Source organism: Vanacampus margaritifer, chromosome 20 (genome assembly GCF_051991255.1).
Source record: "Vanacampus margaritifer isolate UIUO_Vmar chromosome 20, RoL_Vmar_1.0, whole genome shotgun sequence".
In the NCBI taxonomy this organism is placed as follows: Eukaryota; Metazoa; Chordata; class Actinopteri; order Syngnathiformes; family Syngnathidae; genus Vanacampus; species Vanacampus margaritifer.
In genome coordinates this window covers 15,785,241-15,802,950 of record NC_135451.1, presented here as the reverse complement: position 1 = coordinate 15,802,950, position 17,710 = coordinate 15,785,241, and the positions used below count along the sequence as shown (strand labels likewise).

The window sequence follows — 17,710 nt, the reverse complement described above, 5'->3', positions numbered from 1 at the left end:
GACAGTTTTTACTTTTCACAAAACCATTTCGAACATAGTCAGACAATCGTTCACCGTCTGACAAGATCTTTTGAAACCTTTTATGAAAATTAGCTCGCTACGTACGCATGCATTTGTTGCTCAGTGAGATACGGGGAGCGTTTCATTTATGGATTTGTTTAATTCCGCTTTACAAAACAACTCCCTACACGTTTTATTTTTAACTCATTTGCTCCCAAAAACGTATAAAAATTAAAAACGTTTTATTTTAAATATGACCAATGTCCTAAAGACTTATTTATACGTTTTTTTATGTTAGAGCATACAGAAGGATTTAAACTAATCAATCGCTGTCATGTGATATTGCACAATTGTAGTTAAGTTGTTGTTTTTATATCTATACTAAATAAAAAAAGAAACAATTAATCAAACAAAACAAACAAAAATCAATTGGTAAAATTTTTTTCATAATACACTTGCACATGCAAAATAAAATGTTATCCGATGAATCCATGGAATAATTGCTGGAATAATGAATCCATTCTAAAAATGGTGACGCCTGTAACCCTTTCAAGCAAACAGATAAATAAACTCTTCTAATGTATGCGGCATCCCCATAAAAGAACAGGCAAGATTCCCCCAACCACCCAGCACCCCCCCAACCCCCAACCCCCCCAGTCTAAAGGCGACGCGTTGAAGGAACCTCCGCCGAGAGAAAGTGACACGAGTCACGAGTGAAGCTAAATGTCTTGACTATGTCCGGACCCCCGCGGCCCTCTGGGGGGCCCCTCCGCTCGCCGCTGTCCCAGCAGATCACGGGCGGGCTTGACTGAGGCCTGCTGGCGCAGCACCTCTGTCAGACCGCCGCGGCGCTGCCCCCTCGCCCCCCCCCCCAGGTCCGATTAATCGCATGCGGCACGACAGCGGCCGGCCTGCCGGCGTGCTGTACACGCGCTCACGCTGCGTCCTAATTAGTGTCAGATCAGACCAACTGGCAGACTGCGTAATGAGACGGCGGGCGGAGTCCAGCTAATGCGAGCGCTCAGGCCTAATGAGGCGGCTAATGAGCTGCTAATTGGACGGACTGTGAACCGGAACGTTTACATGAATCTGATAGCTAACACATGCGCAAGAATGAAGTGGGGGTGGAAATTGTGGACTAAGTCAAGTCATGTTTTCAATACGTTGACGTCTTCTTATGCAAATACCGATGAAGGAAGTAGAGACAGAAATTTTACTTCCAAAAAAGTATTGGCAAAACCAGTTATCAATTTTATGCTAAGCGGAGTCGGCTTCTGCCGAAATAAATAATAAAGTCACTTAGAATCTTAGTTACTTTTAAGTAATCTAAAGAGTAACTAACTTACTTTGAAAGTGAAGTAATCAGTAATATAACTAGGCTACTTTTTCAAGGTAACACCAGTTTTAGAGGTGGCAAATCCAGGTCCAGAAAGTAAAAACCCTGCAACAGTTTGGCCTTAGCCCCAGGTGCTAGTTAGCTAGATCCTTAGCTAGCTCCCATGGTGATTGTTTACCTTTTAGGAAGCTAGCTAGTTAGCTAGCATCTGGGGCTAAAGCCAAACTGTGGCAGGAGTTTTACTTGCTGGACCTGGATTTGCCTCTAACCAGTTTCACCCATTGGCACGAAATTGGTTGGGCGACAAACAAAAAACGTTTCAAAGATTTGTGCCAGAAACTGAAGAGGAAGTCAGCCATTTTGGTTTGAAGCAGCCATTTCAGGTGAATCCAGACCTCAGACTCAAAAAAACATTAGGACACCATAAAACCAGTTTGACCCATTGGCATGAAATTGGCTGTATGTGTCCATCATAACCTGACGAACAAAAAAGTCTCAAGGTCCCATGCCTGAAATTGAAGAGGAAGTCAGCCATTTTGGTTTGAAGCAGCCATTTTAGGCAAATTCCAGGCCTCAAAAGTAGTTTCAACTGTTGACATGAAAATGGCTGGACATGTCCATCATGACACAACAAATGAAAAAGTCTCAAGGATGCATGCCTGATAGTGAAGTGGACGTCGGCCATTTTGGTTTGAAGCAGCCATTTTGGGCAAATGCCTGCATGGTTTGTGCTTTGATAAACTCCTACCAGGGAACGAGACCTGATCAAACACACGCTGAATCGCAATGCGTCTTTCCTTACATCATCCAATGTGGGCGGGGCATGGCATCATCATTTGTTGATCATTTCGGGGTCCCGCCATGAAAAAGCGATTGGGCACCGTTGGCAACTTTAAACTTGTTTTGAATTTGTTTGCAGAGAATCCGAGTGCTAACTTGCCGAGGAACGAGATGTTTGTCGAAACGATTCATGCGAGCGGGAAAAAAACAAACTCGCAGTGAAACTAAACAAGGGGGAAAGTTATCCTTTGTGACAAGAGCGCACACAAACCCGGCTGACTTCACACAGGCTCCAAAAGTAGGTTGCGTCACACCGGAGCTCTGTAAACATTGTCGGCTATTACCAATCTAAAACATACATGAGTGCTCGACTTTTAAAAATGAGTTCTTTCTTTTTTTTTTTTATGATGGCAACTTTCCTCATGATTTTATAACAAGGAAATGGTGATTAACGTGCTTGTAAAAGTCGCCGCATCAAAGCGAACCGCAACAAAGTCTTCATCCGCCGACTCCTCTTCTCCGCACTCGCAGTTAATGCGAAGGCGCCGCTTGACTTGGAAGCTCTTAATAAGCGCACGCCGCCGCCGCCTTATTTGCCGCGCATCACATCAGAGAGGCGCCGAAGTTGTAATGGCGGAGGTGAGAGCGCGCCGCCGTCGTTCGTCTGTACTCGGGCTTGCCGCTTTTAAAGGTCGGCATCCCACTCACCTGCCGTAATGAGAGCCGGCGTGGCTGCCAATCAAAGCCCCGCCGCCCCGTCTGGCGTTTTGATTCCGACGCTCGGCGGTGTCGCTCAGAGGTTGCGGCTTGTCGGCGCGCTACAAATTAGGGGAATCACTGCGCTCATTACGCCACCTAAGGGCGAGCCCCCAGGAGGGAAGCGTCGGATGTTTTCGCAACAGGAACACGTGTTCCTTTCACTTCTCCTTACCTGTAAGCATGCGGCCGCACTGCTCTGCAGTACACTCTAAAAACAGTTGGGGCAAAAGTAAAATAACCCAATTATGGATCAAAAATGGTATTGTTTTATACAAAATTACCCAATTTTATTTTTAAAAATGATCTGACCAATATTTATGAGTTGTTTTACACTAAAAGACCAATTTCTTGACTCAAAGTTGGGTCAAATTGATCCAAGTAGATGATTGGTCCATTTTTGACCCATAGTTGGGTTATTTTTGACCCAACTGTTTTTAAAGTGTAGCTTGTGCTCCAATGGCCACAAGCCGACAGATGGGACAAGCCAAAAGAAACTAAGTCCTTTACTCTAAAAACAGTTGGGTCAAAATAACCCAACTCTGGGTCCAAAATTGACCTATCCTCTACTTTGGTCTATTTGACCCAACTTTGAGTCAAAAAATGGGTATTTTAGTGTAAAACAACTCATAAATATTGGTCAGATCCTTTAATTGGGTCATTGTGTGTAAAACAACCCAAGTGGATTGGTCCATTTTTTTAATCTATAATTGGGTTACTTTTGACCCAACTGTTTTTAAAGTGTAGCTTGTGCTCCAATGGCCACAAGCCGACAGATGGGACAAGCCAAAAGAAACTAAGTCCTTCACTCTAAAAACAGTTGGGTCAAAAATAACCCAACTGTGGGTCAAAAATTGACCTATCCTCTACTTGGGTCTATTTGACCCAACTTTTAAGTCAAGAAATGGGTCTTTTAGTGTAAAACAACTCATAAATATTGGTCAGATCCTTTACTTGGGTCATTTTGTGTAAAACAACCCATAAAGTTGGATCAAATTAACCCATAAAGTGGATTGGTCCATTCTTTTAAATCTATAATTGGGTTACTTTTGACCCAACTGTTTTTAGAGTGTACTATACTTCCAATCACAGACCTGACAGACTGATTCTCAGGGATGGAAAATCCGAGGTGATTCTGCTCAACCGGCAGGGTTTTTACTTTCTGGACCTGGATTTTCCATCTCTGCCCAGTCTCAAAGATCCCAGGTTCCTAGTTGGGTCTTCTCTTGGCCCCGGAGCTAGTGTTCAATACTCAAGACCACACGCTGAGACCAAGACCTGCCAAAGACCAGAACTCCCTGAGACCAAGACGAGACTTTTGGGAGTTGGGACTGAGTCAAGCTCAAGACTGAGAGAAGACAGATGGCAGTGGGACGGATTCAAGACCGAGACAAAAGCAGGACAGAGACGAGCTCAGGCAACGACTAATCACAGCTCACCTGTTTTCTGAAGCTGAGATGTGATTGGTGGTTACCTGAGACCTGAGCAACAATGATGTCATCTTCAGTCGACAGCAAGTGGCAAAATGGCCGCCCCCTGAGATGGCTAAAAACGGCTGCATTTTGCGGCTTAACTCATATTCCACTAACACAATATTAACCGGAATAACATATTTAGACCAGGGGGGCTGCACAGAACATATTATTGTCATTTTTGGGGGGTTGACTTCCCCTTTAAGACAAGCCGAGACTAAGACAAAACAAGCTGAGACCACAGCAAGACCAGTACCATGAACATCCATTTTAAAAAATACGTGATTGCATTTTTCAAGTTAAAATAAAGAAAGAAAATAAAAGAAAAAAAAATTTGTTGAAAAATATAAAATAAAATAATAAATGAATAAATAAGGGGGGAAAAATAAACATTTTGAAGTTGAACAATGGTGGGTCAAAAAACTAAAAACATGTAAAATCCAGACGACAAAACGTGGTCTCAAGACCAAGACCGGTTTCTACTGTTTCAGCACGAGCTAATCCTCCAGAACTTCTTGCAATTGCTATTTGTGTACTTTCTACCAACTGAAACAAAATGTTCCTCATCCCTCATCGAGAGCCATTCATTCATTGATTTTGCACTTGGAAGGGGAAAAAAAATGTTGCAATTGGTGGCGTTGCAGTCATTTTTCCGCTTTGTTATCGCCGTAACGAAAGAGAACGAGAGTCCATATTTCCTCAACACGGGAAGACAATGGAGGCCCGAGCCGTCCCCTTTGCCACACATGACTGTTTAATTTGCAGCCTTCTCCGGCACATCGCCCCTTTTAATGATTTAACTCGGCGGCACTCGAGCCGCGACTCGCGAGCGAGAGAGAGAGAGAGAGAGAGAGAGGGAGCGCTCGGCATTAAATAAATAATAGTGATAAAATGTAGAGCTCATACATTTCAAAGTTAATGCGACTAGCGGCGCGATAGGAGCAGCTGCACACAGTCCTCCGAGCGGTAATTTGATTGATTTGTTGTGACAGCAGCCAAATAATTGAGAGTGAGAGGTGCTGCGAGCGAGCGAGCGAGCGTCCTCCCTCTCTCCCTTTCTGCGTCTCTCCTCGCCCAATATCTGCCACAAGTTTATTGTTTGCCTTCGACGACAAGCTGCCTTTGTGACGACTCCCAATCAAAGTGTACAGACGAGACGTGAGGGGGTTGGAATCAAACAAGCGCATTTACACTGAGGCTCATGCACGGCATAATGCAAACACACACGTCCCCCCCCCCCCCGAGACGGATGATTTACTCCGCCGCGACTCTTTGAAGCTCTCTGCGCCGCCGAAGCCGCGTGCGTCACTTGTTGCAGGCGTGCTAATGATTTGTCTTACATATGCGGCGTAATTGCGCGCTTGATTGTAGCGCATTATGTTTAACAGCACGCATCCCCAGATATTTGCTGAGCCCGCGCAGGCGCGCTTCTTTTCTTCGCTTTGTTGACTGCGGATGGTGGCGCTACTGCCCGAGCGCCGATTAGAAACGAGAAAGGCTTTTGTAAATGTTGATGTGGACAATATTGTTTGAATATACTAACAAATTTGGGTGTCACTGCTGATTATCCAGAAGTCATAGCTGCCCGAGCGCTGAATAGAAACAGCTTTACATACGTTTCTAAAAATAAATCATGCTGACCACTTTTTTTGACAAATTTGTCAAAAATAATTCTGGCCCAAGCACCAAATAGAAACTAGAGAGGCTTTTGTAGATGTTGATGTGGACAATATTGTGTTTGAATATAGTAACAAATTGGGGTCACTGCTGATTATCCAAAAGACACAGCTGCCCGAATAGAATAGAAACAACTTTGAAATGATCTTAAAATGATCTATTTTCAATGATTTAAAAACACAACAAATACATTTATAAAAAAAAATAAACCATGCTGACCACTTTAAAATATGTCAAAAATAATGCTTGCCCAAGCGGCGAATAGAAACTCAGGGATGTGATTTTTCCGCTAATTCGCGGAATTCCGCTTTTTTTATCTCCCCCCCAAAAAAATTTCAGATTTTTTTTTTTTTTTTTTTTTTTTTTTTTAGTAGTTCATTGTGTATGCACATGACTCCGACAGATAACATCTTCTGCTATAACAAAGACATTTGTGGTATGCTCTAATATGAGTTACTTTTCATTTGGTCATGATACAATTATTTGTTCATGAAATTTGAACTCTTCAACATTATTTATGTGTTAACTTAGTAATCACATTAGTTAGATATGATGATATTCTCAGTGATAGTTTTTAAGAGCAAAGGCAGTCCAATGTTTTTGAATGTGACTGATTTTGAGTTGACTAAAACTGCCATTTTATATGGGATAGTTCATTATACATTGAAAATTTATGCTGTTGTGTCTATTTCTTTGGCATGTGAGTGCATTGAACGTACTTAAAAACACGGAAAACCCATGAGCCCCCAGACCCCCGGCTAAATTTTCAGATAATTTCACTTTGGTCAAATCACATCCCTGGAAACTAGAGAGGCTTTTGTAGATGTTGATTCAAAGAATATTGTTATAAAATCAGTTATTATCTTAATGTAATCACAATTGCGTGTCGTGCTACAGGATACTGCGGCCCAAGCGGCGATGAGAAGGAACAGGGTGACGGGTGAAGGCTTTTTGTAGACACTGTTGTAAAAATATGATATTAGAATATGATAACCAGCGGTGCCGTCACTGTGTTGCCTCTGTGCTACAGGTCACAGCGGTCCGAGTGCCGAAGAGAAACTGGATTAGGTGAAGGCATTTGGGGATGTTGAAACAGCCCAACCTATTAGAATATGATAACAAGTGTGGCTGCCACTACGGTTCGGCCATGCGACAGAGCATAGATGCCCGAGTGCTGAATAGAAAGAGAAACCTTTTTTTTTTTTTGGAGATGTCGATACAGCGATAATGTTTGTTATAAAAAAATGTTGTCATTAAATACAATAACAAACATGATCGTTACTGTAGTTAAGCCGTGCTTTCCCTGACATGACTGTTTGAGCGCCGAAGAGAAAATGGTGAAATTGTATTGACGCCCTTCCTAGTTGACAGATTGAGCACTAAAACATTTGCATTAGCACAGAAGAAACAATGTCTGCAAAAGATAAATAGATGATCAAAAATGGTTGTGGATTAATTGGATGATGGATTATTGGTTGCTCTTTTGGGATTGTGTTCTGATATTTTTGACGCCTCCACCGAAAGGCCTTCGAATTTTGGTCAGCGGCCACTAAAGGTCCGCTAGCCGCAAGCCTTCGGCCGTCCGTGCCTGGCGGCCGCGTGTAGTGGAGCGTTGCAAATGAGAATTGATTAATATACATGAACTTTTGAAATGTTGTAACCGGAAAATTAGTCAATTCCTGTCCGGTGCAAGCGGCTGACATTTGCACTTCGGTCTTGTAGCGCTTGACTTGCGATGTTCATGCTAATGCTAATGTTGCGGCAACAAAAATCATGTTAGCACCATATGTTCCAAGTAGCTTGGGATCGTTTTTGCTATGGATTATTACCCAAAAACTTGAACGAGCCAAGTTCGCCGCAGAGGTCATTTTTGATCCCCTTCTCCGGTTTCGTGGCGAGTCTGCGGCCGTCCAAGTCTGTCGGCAGATGGCATCGGAACCCGACCCCGTCGCTAAAAGCTGTCTGCGGTTACTAATTGCCGACCGGGGCGTCATTACCTTAATTAATGGGGTGGGATTGGTCGCGGTAAGGGAAGGGGGTGGGGGCTTTTATCAGCATCAGTGCGGCTTAAAAGGTCCCGGGAGATGCGATTGGGTCCCGTGGGCGTCATTTTTAGAGAGGCTGCATCCGAGATTACGTCGCGACAAGACTGCTTAGTTTTTCTGGGCTTTTATTTTTCCCAAATTAATTCACGTCAGGTAACGTTGACTAGCAGAGGTGACAAATCCAGGTCCAGAAAGTAAATACTCTTCCCCAGTTTGGCTTTAGCCCCTGGTTCTAGTTAGCTAGCTAGCTAGCTCCCTAGCAGCACCATGCAAGCTAGCTACAAGCATCATGGGAGCTTGCTAGCAATGGTGCTCGTAGGGATCTAGCTAGATCTCTAGCAGGTAAACAAGCACCATGGGAGCTAGCTAGTGAGCTAGCTAGCTACAAGCACCATGGGAGCTAGCTATCAAGCTATCTAGCTACGAGCACCATGGGAGCTAGCTAGGGACCTAGCTAGCTAGATCCTATGGTGCTCGTTAACCTGCTAGGGAGCTAGCTAGCACCAGGGGCTAAAGCCAAACTGTGGCAGGCTTTTTACTTTCTGGACCTGGATTTGCCACCTCCGTCGACTATGGCGGCATATCCACAGTCCAGTGTGGGGTGGTGCCAACTAAAAGGTTATCAAATATATCAACAACAATTTTGGTAATTGTTGAGAGACTTTGTTTCACATAAACTCTCAAATTGAGCCCAATTATCGGTTTGTATTCGCAGTAGTCCGGCGTTCTCACTGTGAAATTAGCCCTTGCACTCGCACAGCTGGTTAAAAGGTGCGGATTATCCAGTGTGGAAATAAAATCAGTCTGATTCATACATCCCATCTCTTGGATGATGTATCGTTGAGGGCGCGGAATTTCATTTACCGCCGCTGCCCTTTGCTGAACCTGTTGCTAGTCAGCGAGCACGATAAAGCGCATAAGTAGCACGCAGCTTCATTCATCATACTTGGCTGCGGGGCTCATACAGCATACAGCGATGGGGCGACTAAAGCATCCCCATCAGGATCCACAGAGAATCCATTAGAGGGCCGGCGAGCACATTTTGCCATCGACAGAACATTAGCCAGTCCCCGCTTGGTAGACGGGCTGGTTATGCCTCTTTGAAACGCCGTATATTCTTATTCTCAGTTTTGGGGGGCCTTGTTATGACTGAAAACTTTTATAAATATGTGTATTGTGGTGAAAATATGCATTGTCAAAAAATTTATAGACCTTCCTAAATCTCAATCAATGTGTCAAATGATCATTTCAAGAGCTACTGGAACTCTGAAAATTAGACTTGACACCATTTTCACCAGTGAAAGTGAACAGGAAGTCGGCCATTTTGGGCAAATTTCAAGGCTTATACTTCGATGGGCTCTTTAGAATGTTAGGGGACGGGGGGGGGGAATTATACACTGACACCTCTTTCACAGATCGACGTGAATTTGGGTAGACATATTTATCACAACCGTGCACACGAAAAAGTCTCAAAGACGTATGGTTAAAAGTGAACAGGAAATCGGCCATTTTGGAAAAATGACAGGGCTCGTCCTTTGATGGACTCCTCATATTTATTAGGAAAAAAATAGCCCCTTGCACCAGTTTCACTGACCGACATAAAATAACAGGACACACGAAAAAGTCTCAGGGACCCATGGCCGAAAGTGAACAGGAAGTCTGCCATTTTGGTTTAAACGACAATTTTGAGAATTCGTCATTGGGGGGGAAAAAAGAGTGTAAGGGGCCGTCCGTTGCCATTGCCGCCCTCAGCTTGAATTCCGCTGCATTTGGAATGCGTTCTCTGCGTGGCGTGCGTGAGCTGCTCTGTGCTATCTTAAAGAGCATTGATAATCACAAGAGGCTGCTTGTGCGTGTCACTCACCAGGCTCAAGCACATCAGTGTAGCGCTGGCGGGCACGTGGCGCTGGCGTGAAAGTGCTTACACGCGGCCGACGTCGCCCCGGCAAAGGGAATCATTAAGGAGGCAGAAGAATGGAAAGCAAATCCCATTGTTTGGGCTCATTTCGTTCCTATTCTCCGCTTCTTCCCCAAATGCACTGTGTGTGTGTGTGTGTGTGTGTGTGTGTGTGTATATGCGCTGCCATGGATGCCATCAAAAGCCTTATGATGTCCTCCTCATCTGCCATGTTGCCTTTTGATTATTATCTCTCTGTGCATCTCTGGAAGAATCCACTGCTTAACATATGTTGACCCACCGTGTTATTTTCTATTGGTTTTTATCATGTTTCAGGGGATTTGTCTTTATGTAGCCCTCAGTGGGAAAAGTTTGGTCACCCCTGCTTGAAATAATCCACAACAATAGAATTCCAATTTAAGGTGAAGCACATCGTCAGGACGGCGACTCCTCGTTTTCCACAGCGTAAACGCAGCCCTTCAATCTCTCCCGGCTTTTACTGTCAGTCCAGAGAGCACTCAGTCATCTCTGTGCATCACAAACCCCACCAACACCCCCCACCCCAACCCCCCCCCCCACCCCCAATATTGATTTTTCCTCCCACTGAAACAGCCGCATGAACATAAATTTTGCATGAGGCTTTTACTCAGGGCCTGCGCGCTTTTGCTCTGACGACACATGATGGGCTCGTGAACACGCGCTAATAACGGATAGGCAACACTGTAAGGTGTGTTGGGAGTGGGGGGGTGGGGGGGGGGGTCCAAGGACAAAAGCCTGGGACCCCTCACTGGGCACCATTGTATTACATTTTGTCAACATATTCCTTGAAATAACCCTGGAGGAGGAGGAGGTGGCAGGCATCGGCTGCGACAGTGCACAGATGTATTCTTTGTCATTAAAGGGGGTACACGACAACCTGCTCATTCCTTTCCAAAAATAGATTTTGAACAACGTAGGCATTGGTCACAACCAAAATAAAGCTAGCTATAAATCAAAAAATTTGACTTTTATTTCAACGAGTCGTGAATATTTGTCCTCAGCTTTTGACATGATTTGCAAGAAAATCCGTCTCCATTTTGAAAAATAGGACCAATGGTGATGAAGGCAAAAAAAATAAATAAAATGTTGCATATCTTCAGTCCTCATCCGTGTTATCAACGCCGCTCTCGGATGAAATTTCATGTCATTGGTGGTTAATAAGATTTGTAGCTTTTAACCTTCTCCTGTCACCTCTCATATCTTCTTCCCAAAGAAGAAAATCAGAGTGGAATGAAAGTAGTTCTTATTTTAGCGGAAACCCGCCAGCGCGCCTCTCCTCGAATGCCGACGAGGTCCTCGCGCCACCCACGGGGGTCCCTGGGCCACGCGGCCTCATAAAAGAGGGAGGAAGCATTAACCAATCGTGTTTGTGTAACATCTCCGTTCAAAATAAAGGATGAGAATCTTTCACAAGGCGTCGCCTTGCCAATAATGACGCGATTAGGACGACAAGCCGCATGATTTGCTCTCATTTCTTTTGCATAGGATTCATACTTTCTGTATGACTTGACATGATAAGCATTTTTTGAGACTTGTGGAAAGCAGTCTAATCAGTTCTCCGCTAAAAAAAAATTGAAAAAAATGTCTCTCCAGATGTGAAGCACTTCTTTGACCCGACTTGAGTACTTGAGTAGTTTTTCCAATCAGAAACCTGAAGAAAGTCTTTGCCGACCAATCAAAAAGTATATTGAATACAGCTTAAAGTTTCATCATTATTCACAAATCTGTTTAAAACAGTGTGTAAAAGAGTTTTTTTTTTTGCAACATGGCCCTGGTTGATCTCTTATACTCTGCTGCCACCTGCTGCTGGCCGTTTTTGTAATAACTACCATTGCTTCAAGCATTCTCTTCAGTTCAAAGGCTGCATCAAAGCCTTCTGAATGCTCAAGCATTAAAAAAAAACAAAAAAAAACGTGTAAATATGTCTTTGGGAGCATGGTATTATTTAAAATAGAACGTATTTATACATTTTTGGGAGCAAATGATTTAAAGACTGATCTGATCACGTAGACTAGCGCAGTGGCTAAGGCTAACATAGACCATCGAAAGACATCGGTGCGCACCAAGTGCCACGTTATCCACTTGAGCGAGCGGCTCCTCGCTAATCCTGCGAGTACGAATGACCTTCCTTTTGACCACCGCCGTAATGATCCCCATCCGGCGCTCTCGAAATCTCCGCCGGAGTCATTAGCGGCAAGGTGGCACTTGTAAGCTTCACTGTGAGGGATGGACTCTTCATTTGCACAAACCTTCGTTTAACGGCGTTATTGACGTACTGTAGCTATAGACACCAGACCAAGAGAAGACACGGAACGCTTTTTCTGTGTCTTGATGTAAAGTGCATGAGGTTTTTATTGATCGCACACAATACAAGAACACTCCTTTTCAGTCACAGTGCTCCGATTTCCAAGGTTTTTCTGTTTGATAATGTTCTTGTGAAAAGCTTCTAATTATCAATTCGGTCATCAAGTCGGCCTTGGCCTTGTGAGAAAGTACATCAATCAGTGGTTTCTTTCAACGATATGAAACAAATGAATTGAATCCAATGGTATATTATGTGCGAATGGCCGCTGAAAACGGGGGTAGCCGATATTTGACATCTGAAAAGCTGACGCGCGTCCAGGTTGTCAAATAATGACTCTTGTGCTTTGTCAAGTTTTTGGATTCTCCAGCCTTCGTTAAATTAACTCAAATCACATTCTTGTTGGAGGTACACAGTATAATTCTTGGAGTACATTTAGACTATATATCGCCTGACACTCCTAATATCAGGGATGTGATTTTTCCGCTAATTCGCGGAATTCCGCTTTTTTTATCTCCCCCACCAAAAAAAAAATTCAGATTTTTTTTTTACAATTTTTTTTATATAGTAGTTCATTGTGTATGCACATGACTCCGACAGATAACATCTTTTGCTATAACAAAGACATTTGTGGTATGCTCTAATATGAGTTACTTTTCATTTGGTCATGATACAATTATTTGTTCATGAAATTTGAACTCTTCAACATTATTTATGTGTTAACTTAGTAATCACATGAGTTAGATATGATGATATTCTCAGTGATAGTTTTTAAAAGCAAAGGCAGTCCAATGTTTTTGAATGTGACTGATTTTGAGTTGACTAAAACTGCCATTTTATATGGGATAGTTCAATATACATTGAAAATTTATGCTGTTGTTTTGTCTATTTCTTTGTCATGTGAGTGCATTGAAAGTACTTAAAAACACGGAAAACCCATGAGCGAGTGCCAGCGGCCCCAAGACCCCCGGCTAAATTTTCAGATAATTTCACTTTGGTCAAATCACATCCCTGTAATATATATATATATATATATATATATATATATATACATCAGTTTCCTATGCACATTCACTGAACGATACTTTATTAAAAAAATAAAATATGACTTACTGTATTTCTAATTCAAGACATGGGTCTAAGGTTTTGCCCGATAGCTCGTTGAATATCGAGGACTAGAATTGCTCAACTTGGCATTGCAAATCATGCAGTCACTCAACTCAACAATATAGAGGACTTTAAAACAACCATCTCTGTTTTTTTAAGATGCGACAACACATACAATAAAAACAGCAGAGGCCCTGGAATTGAACCCTGTGGAACACCACAAGTTATATGGTTTGCTCAAGACCCACTGAGTTAGTGTGTGATGACTGCACACTTTACCCTGCCTCATTACAAACATTAACATGTCTTTGCTGGATTGTGTCAACAGAGAAACAGGGACCCTCCGTTGGAAAAAAAAAAAGAAAAACACCCGCGAGTATCAAAGAGAGACTTTTGCGATATAACGAGCTCGCCGGCATCTCTTCGGCTCTCACTCCATCATTCCAGCAAAGCCGCGGCGCAAACAATTAGCCCCGACAAGCCGGTTTGCGGATTAGGCGCCGCAGCCGCGCAATCAAGAAAGGCGGACACCGACGTGGCCGTCGCCCACTTAGAGAGCAGCGGCGGCGGGTCAGTGGTCCTGACAGTCTTAACAAGATGACAGCGTTTATAAAGCACTGCTGTTAAAGAATCTAGTTACCTGCAGTGCGGCTCTGATAATAAGGCCACATGGGGCTTCTTCCATATTCCCTCTGTATTTGTTTGCTTTTGCCTCATCTTGTGTTGTTGCGCTGCTTGTTTCTCGCCGTAATGGTCCACGCCGGAGGACATTCTCCAGTCGCCTTTGATCTCGCCTGCGCTTTCGATAATTTTCTGACAGACGCCGTCTTGAACTGCGCTTTTGTCTTCTGCTTTTGTATTCGCCTTGTAAGTAGAGCTCAACATTTTGTCACGGCGGCGGGCAAAGAGGCGGCCCCGCGTGTGTGCGACTTGGAAGGGTTTTTAAGTTTGAAGACAAAGTCACGGATTGTTTTATTATTTAAGGTTTGCCCATAATTTTGCTGGTGTCTTCATCCTTTTCAACGCCAAACTCTGTCGCTTTTGTTCGGTTGCTCCCAGATTTGAATCGTGTCTACTCGACGGATGGGTGAAATTAAATTGTGAAAAATTTGTTGACGACGTTGCTTGTAGGCGGAAAATGGCTGCAAACCGTGACAAGATGCAATCAAATATAAAACTTTTGGGGTAAACACCACAAGGTGAGAACATGAGCAAATGTGTTGCGTGTGATGAAAGGATTTATAGCACCCCCTTCTGGCGGTAATGTTAACATCAACCTCTCTTTTCCCTGACGAAAGATTCCTGTAAAAACGCGTAAACATGTTTTTTAATACTTTGTCCTTCGCTCTCAAAAAAACTTATTTACATGTTTTTTAAGATTTTTTTTAATGCAAGAGTATACAGAAGGCTTTGATGCAGATTTTGACATGAAGAGGTGGCTTAAAGCAATGGTAGTTATTTAATAAAATGGCCAGCAGGTGGCAGCAGAGTATAAGAGATCAGCCAGGGCCATGTTGCAACAAGCTCTTTTTGTCAGTGTTTTCAACAGGAATGTGAATATTATTATTATTATTATTATTATGAAGATAGACCGATATGTTTTTTTCAGGGCCGATACGGATGCCGATGGTTAACTCTTTGACTGCCAGACGTTTTCAGAAAACGGATGCCGTGGGTGCCAGCCGATTTTAAGCATTTTGACTGATCTTTCAAGGTCCATAGAAAATTATGTGTTTGGACTATGGAAACACACATACTACCAAATGAAAGATTGGACTCTCATTTTTAATCAGAAAAAAAAAGTTTGTTTCTACCTTATTCCGTTTTTCAGTAATCAACAATAGAAAATGGTTAGTTTCACCTCTGTTTTGAAACAAACGTCTTTTAACGTCTTTGGCACTCCTCCATAGGATTTTACTAAACGTTATTTAACGTTTTTGGCAGTCAAAGAGTTAGTAGTCAAGGAGGCCGACAACTGATATTTGAAATAGATATTAATTTTCAGTAAAAAGGGAGGGGAAAATATTGCCGTCCAAAAAATTTAAAATACAAAGGCCAATCTTGACTCGTTGTTAAAAAATGTCTTAAAGCATTAATGCTTATTGAACATTTTTTCAGACTTTCAAAATGTGGAATTTTTTTTATTTTTATCTTAGACAATATTCTTCATTTTAAATGTCTAAAAAAAATGTTCGGGGAGCTCCCAAGGTTATCAGTACGTCTTAAAATGTTAAATGGAACCTAAAAAATATTTTTTTTTTATTTGGTTAAGAAGGTTCTCAGTGTCAGCAACATCTCATAATGTTAACTGAAGTTCAAAATAAATAATTCTCTGAGTTGAAAATGATTTTAGCTTTACCTTTTATTGGCCGTCAGATTTTGAAAAAAGGCCAATGCTGATATTCGTCAAAATGCCCAATATCGGCCAGGCCAATAATCGGTCTATCCTTGGTGAATATTGATGAAACTTAGCTATATTCTCATGCTAATTGCTGCAAAACGGAAACAGATACAAAGTTCCTGATGAAAAAAGAGACTCTAATCTTTTTTTTTGGTAGGTTCCTTGTTTTTATAGCAATACAACACAAAATTCAGTGGGCCTTGCAAAATCAGTCCAAATCCAGTAAAACAACCGGGAGCGAAGGGGGTTGCTTCAGTGAAAATGGCTGCGAGTGAATGAGTTTAAATGGGGTTCCAGCAGGGCGCCATTATCGGATCCAATTAGTTAATGTTCCTGAAGTCTGCTCGAGGAGATTGATGGTTTTTTTTTTTCCTGGTGTAATTTGAGCCATTAAACGGGAATATCCATCCTCTTGAGTGACAAAGAAGACTTTCGACTCGTCAGACTGTAATTGTATCATCTTTGTCCTTCCAACTCCAACTAAATTGAGGGACTCGAAACCCCGCAGGACCTTATTGCGGCTCCGTGCAATTTGCGTGTGCCTCGGCTCACACCTCCGTGTGTTTGTGCATGTCAATCGCAGGTGTTGAGCAAATAAGGACAACGGCTCAGCTTGTCACGTGTTGATTGGGCTTCATGTTTTCTCAACAGCTACCTCAACTCTCAACTCGCAACTCCAACACCTGCAGCAGCTCCAACAGATGCACCACCACCAGCAGCAGCAGCAACAGCACCACCAACACGTCCACAACCAAGTGTCGTCTCAGCATCATCACATGACCCCGCCCGGTCAGCCGCAGTCGTCGGTGCCGTCGCCGGGTTCCGCCTGCTCTTCGGCGTCCGGGCAGCCGCCGCAGTCGCCCCCGTCGCATCGGCCCAACCAGTCGCCCGCCCGGAGCCTACCCTCGCCCGTCACCCCGCCCGTACCTCTGCCGGTGAGTCAGCAAGAGTTCTTCAGTCTTTACGAGCTAATCTAAATTAGCATAAACACAAGTTACGCTAATACGGTGGTGACGTGAATTTCAAGGGTTTCAACATAGGATTTCTGAGTGAAAAATCTTTATTTTTTTCATGTGATAGGCAATTTTTCTCATACATAGTAAAAATATTTTGAGTAAAATTTATATTATATAATTTTATATTTTTATATATATATATATATATTATATAATTAAATTTACTGAATATTTTACTCTCTTGTAAGTGTCAATTTTACTCTGTTTAGAGGAAACATTTCTACAAAATGTACGGTGTACTTTATAGGCCTGGTGGGCCGCCAGCGTTTTCTTGCCTTTCGCTAGACACTGACATTTTTTCAGGATTCCCACAGGATGGGAGTCAATTTTGCTTTTAATCACAGGATTGGGATGGGACAGGATCAAAAGTTCACGGGAGTGGGATTGTGTAGTAGAAGGGTCAAAAAATCAAAATAAATACTCTGACTGATGCGTTTTTTTTTCTTTGTTTGTTTTGTTTTAATGTAGCTGATCTCCAAAATGGGAGCGGTACGGGAGTGGGAGTCAATCTGAACGGGAGCAGGACGGGACAGGATTTTTTGGGAATGGGACTGGAGTGAAAGTCCACTTCTGTGTCACTCAAGTGTTCTTGTTACGAAATGATGCGAAATAATAAGGGATTGCAAAGGGTTTTGTGGATCCCCAAGCTACGGCTGGCGGACTGCGAGGGATCCCCAAAGATTTGCCATGATATGTTGCAAGTTGTCCCACGTGTTGATGACGATCAGGAGGGATCGTGAGGTCATCTCCCCTCCTGCTTTATCAGCCTCTTCATCTTTGCTTCCTACTCAAGCTCCTTTTGCACTCACTTTGTCCGTCCATCCATCTGGGCCACGCCGTCCGTCGGGCCGTCAGCGTGACCATGATAATGGCCTATTTTAT

The 17,710-nt window shown here is 43.0% G+C and overlaps 1 protein-coding gene across 7 annotated transcripts in view; it reads left to right on the top strand.

Moving 5' to 3' along the window:
- The window catches only part of pou6f2 (POU class 6 homeobox 2), a 75,885-nt gene that overhangs the window by 32,555 nt on the left and 25,620 nt on the right, over nucleotides 1-17,710 (top strand). For all 7 annotated transcript variants that reach the window (XM_077554985.1, XM_077554987.1, XM_077554984.1 and 4 more), the window contains one exon: nucleotides 16,464-16,747. In XM_077554985.1, coding sequence (XP_077411111.1) covers nucleotides 16,464-16,747 — 284 coding nt within the window. The remainder of the gene's footprint in view (nucleotides 1-16,463; nucleotides 16,748-17,710) is intronic.